General features: G+C 41.7%; 1 protein-coding gene across 1 annotated transcript in view; it reads left to right on the forward strand.

Moving 5' to 3' along the window:
• LACBIDRAFT_331942 (uncharacterized protein) overlaps positions 1–2,480 on the forward strand; it is a gene marked incomplete at both ends in the record, with an annotated part of 3,156 nt that extends 676 nt beyond the window's left edge. Inside the window, 4 exons of the mRNA XM_001886321.1 lie at positions 165–1,487; positions 1,513–1,634; positions 1,838–2,231; positions 2,286–2,480. Coding sequence (XP_001886356.1) covers positions 165–1,487; positions 1,513–1,634; positions 1,838–2,231; positions 2,286–2,480 — 2,034 coding nt within the window. The remainder of the gene's footprint in view (positions 1–164; positions 1,488–1,512; positions 1,635–1,837; positions 2,232–2,285) is intronic.
• Positions 2,481–3,526: the final 1,046 nt, after the last annotated feature.

Consider the following 3,526-nt stretch of genomic DNA (forward strand, 5'->3'; position numbering starts at 1 on the left):
ATTCAAGTTCCTGACAATGACTGCAGGGTACAAGGAATCCCTGGGAAGCTGGTGAGCCTCACGGTTGAAGGGCAATGCAGCCCTGTCAAACATCGTGCCAATCTAAAAATAATCGGGACCTCGCTCATTTACTGGCATGTGGCACTACCACAAGACCCTACCAGCCCACCAACTTTGGACAAGGGACAACTTGTGGTGTACTGGGTTATATAGCCCCAATTTTTGGAATTCTGGCCATGTTCAGCATGCTTCCAACAGTTAATGCCCAACAAACTCAGTCTCCATTCCCTGATATCCCATTTTCAGTCTTCAGTGAATTCATTGCATCCAACTTTAGCTCCAAAATTTCACTATCAACTGTGCTGTTAGTACTGTTTACCATGACTAACAACACAACACTTCTGAGCTTACATGCAAGACAACAAATTTCAAAGTATCCAGGAGAGCGAAAGACTCATACCACTGGCTGGATCACAGGGTTAATTAGGGCTTTAACTGATCAATTGGGCAATAAGAAAGACAGATTGTTCAAAAAGTCTGAAAACAAAGGGGGAATGAATGAAGATCAGGTGTTTGTAGCATTGGGAAATAAGCTTGACCTTTTTGCAAAAATGTTGCAGTTACATCCCATTGACAAGGATGGAAAGTTCAAAGGGAAAATGAAACCTATATCCCATGATGAGCTCAAGCCTGTTATTATGATATGCCCTGATGCAGTTGAATGTGAAACAATGACATGCAATCCACGGTCACTACTCCAGAATGTTCGACCACGAGATATTCCTGAAGTTACATTGATAAAAGGCACTGACATTTATAAGAAAAGCTATGTCCTTACTGGTCTTTGCCCAAAATGTCAGACCCAATATTCTGCTGATCGTGAACGAGTAGTTGGACAGACTGGGTCATTTGATCAAGTATACTTGAACTCTGCTGTATACTTGAAAGTGGGCCAGAATGTTTGGGTTGATTGTATTTTTTCATCAGCTGTTTTAAATGCAATGTATAATTTTCATGCATCTGCAAATGCCTACACTGACTTTTGGAATAACACTTTTGGAGAATTATGTAAGGGCAAACTAATAAAGATCTCACGTCGTCAAGTCTGGCAGGCATTTGTTCAGGAGTCTATACGAACAATAGCAGATGTATCAGATCAGACCTTGATTCTTAAAGATGGACTGTCCATTGATGAGGTAACTAGTGAGGCATTCAGTAAACTGGGAGCAAATGGAATAATTCTTCCTGCGGGTCAACACTCCTGTTCTGAGTGTACCCAAAAATACAAAAAGAAAGCTGATTTTCTCACTGGTGATGATCCTGCTGCCTTAGTTGGTAGAGATGAGAACAGAGTTGTACCTTCTCTGACTGGAGAAGGGGCAGCAGATGCTGCACAAGATGCTGCAAGAGCAAGAGAGCTTGCATCTCGTGTGCAGGAGGACTCAGATGATGAGCCTATGGATGTTGATCATGCACCTGTTAAGATGGTAGTTGTAGATGGAATTGTAATAGGACCAACTCATTGTGCATATGGTGATTGCACATCAGCACTTGGCAATGCTCGAGGAGGTGTCTTTTGTCCTGTGCATGAAACTGAATATGGAACAAAGTGTCATTGTACAAATACAAAGAAGGTTGGAACATTGGCATGCACAATTCCAGCTCATCAGGAACAGTGGTCAAAAAATGCCTATAACCGAAGTTCAAATACCTTATCTGGTGTTAGACAAATTTTAAGAAGGCCTAATGAGAGAATGCCTTGGCAATCTGGTAGAGAGCCAGATACTCAACGCCATGATGAACCTACACCTGATATTGAAAGATCTCATTACTTCAGTCCTTCACGGTTTTATTGTGTTGAGACAATCACTGCTCCTTGTGGTGTTGTTATTGCCTGGGCTAAATTTCCTAAGTCTGAATCTCCCACAAATATTCTTAACTTTCTGGAGTCAGTTTATCCTACTGCTGAATCACGTCCAGATTACATCTGTATTGATAAGGCTTGTCTACTACTACGAACAGCGATAAGCAATGGAAGCTGGGACAGAATCTGGAAACATACAACACAGTTCATTGTTGATAGTTACCACTATATTAATCACCGTGTTGGTGATTATATTTGTCGCAAATGGTGTAATCCTGCACCATTGAATGGCTCAGCCCCAAATTTAGTTGTTGTCGAAAAAGACAAACATGGTCGACCATACTACAAGCGAGCATTTAACACACAGGTAAGTTTAGATTGATGTATGGTGCAATACAAGAATTAATAAATATTAAAACAGGCCTGTGAACAGTTGAATGCCTGGTTGGGTGGTTTTGAGTCCATCCTGAAAAGGATGACACAGGGAAACTTTGATTGGTTTTTGTCCATAGCTAGCAAAACAATCTCGGTGGCATCAAAATGGGCGACCATCAGCCTCAGCCACACTGTGTATGCCTTTCGCAAGCTAGTGCAACTGGCAGCATTTCAGAGTTAGTGCCACTTACATGCAGTTTATGAACCACAGCCCTGCTGAGTCCTCACTCTGTACAATAAAGATTGTGCCCTAATTCTGTTCCCACAGGCAGAGATGAGATTTCCTCCCAAGCCTTTGCCAACCAGGCTCTCAACATTTTCACCTTCCACCACATTCTCTTGTTCCAGAGAGGGGGTTTCCCTTTCAGTTTGTCAAAAGAGGCTGTGGGGAAGAAAAATATGTCTCCAACCCCCTCAGGAGTCTGATGCAATGATAGATTCAGCCAGACAGGAAAATGACCAGGTCCCTGGGTCATACCTATCTGCAATTGAGAGAGATATATGTAGCAGCCACTTACTCCAGTTTGACTTTGAGGTCTGGCAAGTAGAGCTCTCCCTCTTTATATTGGCCACAGCTGAAAATTGTCATCAGACATCATCTATAGTGTTTCAAAGTCCAGTCTAGTCTGGTTTTTACCTCAAAATGAGGCAACTGGCAACCGGAACTGGTTCAGACCAATCCAGATATTAAGGGACCACAACCAGACCCTTTTAGACTGGTCCTAAATGGTCTACAATGCAAAAAAAACCAGTCCAGACTGGTTGTAACCAGTCTTTTGTTGAAAACTTTATTTACCACAGAAACTAAATATTACCTCATGTACATAGCATATATAGACAGATAGTTTAATTTTTCATAGACTGATTAAGAATTTAGGCAATTCTGTGAAGATTTGACTGAGATATGGCAAAAATGGATAGGATATACATTCAAATTGTGTGTGAGTAAGGTCCAACACGTGATGGGATGAAAGACTGGCAAACAGTGTGTTGAGCACACCAATCTCATCACACATGCATACTAACCTACCCACCCTTGTTTTTTTTACTTTTGCTCTAGCAAAATGGCAACATAGTGCACAGCAGAAGATGCAAAAGGAGCACCAGGACTACAGGCTTGAAGATCTTACTGGGACCAATTCTAACATGGATAAAGATCTAGAGGAAGTTGGTGATGATGAATCTTTGGAGGAAANGTGTATCAACTCCAGCCTAACCTGATCAACC

Source organism: Laccaria bicolor, genomic scaffold, assembly GCF_000143565.1.
Source record: "Laccaria bicolor S238N-H82 LACBIscaffold_37 genomic scaffold, whole genome shotgun sequence".
Taxonomy (NCBI): domain Eukaryota; kingdom Fungi; phylum Basidiomycota; class Agaricomycetes; order Agaricales; family Hydnangiaceae; genus Laccaria; species Laccaria bicolor.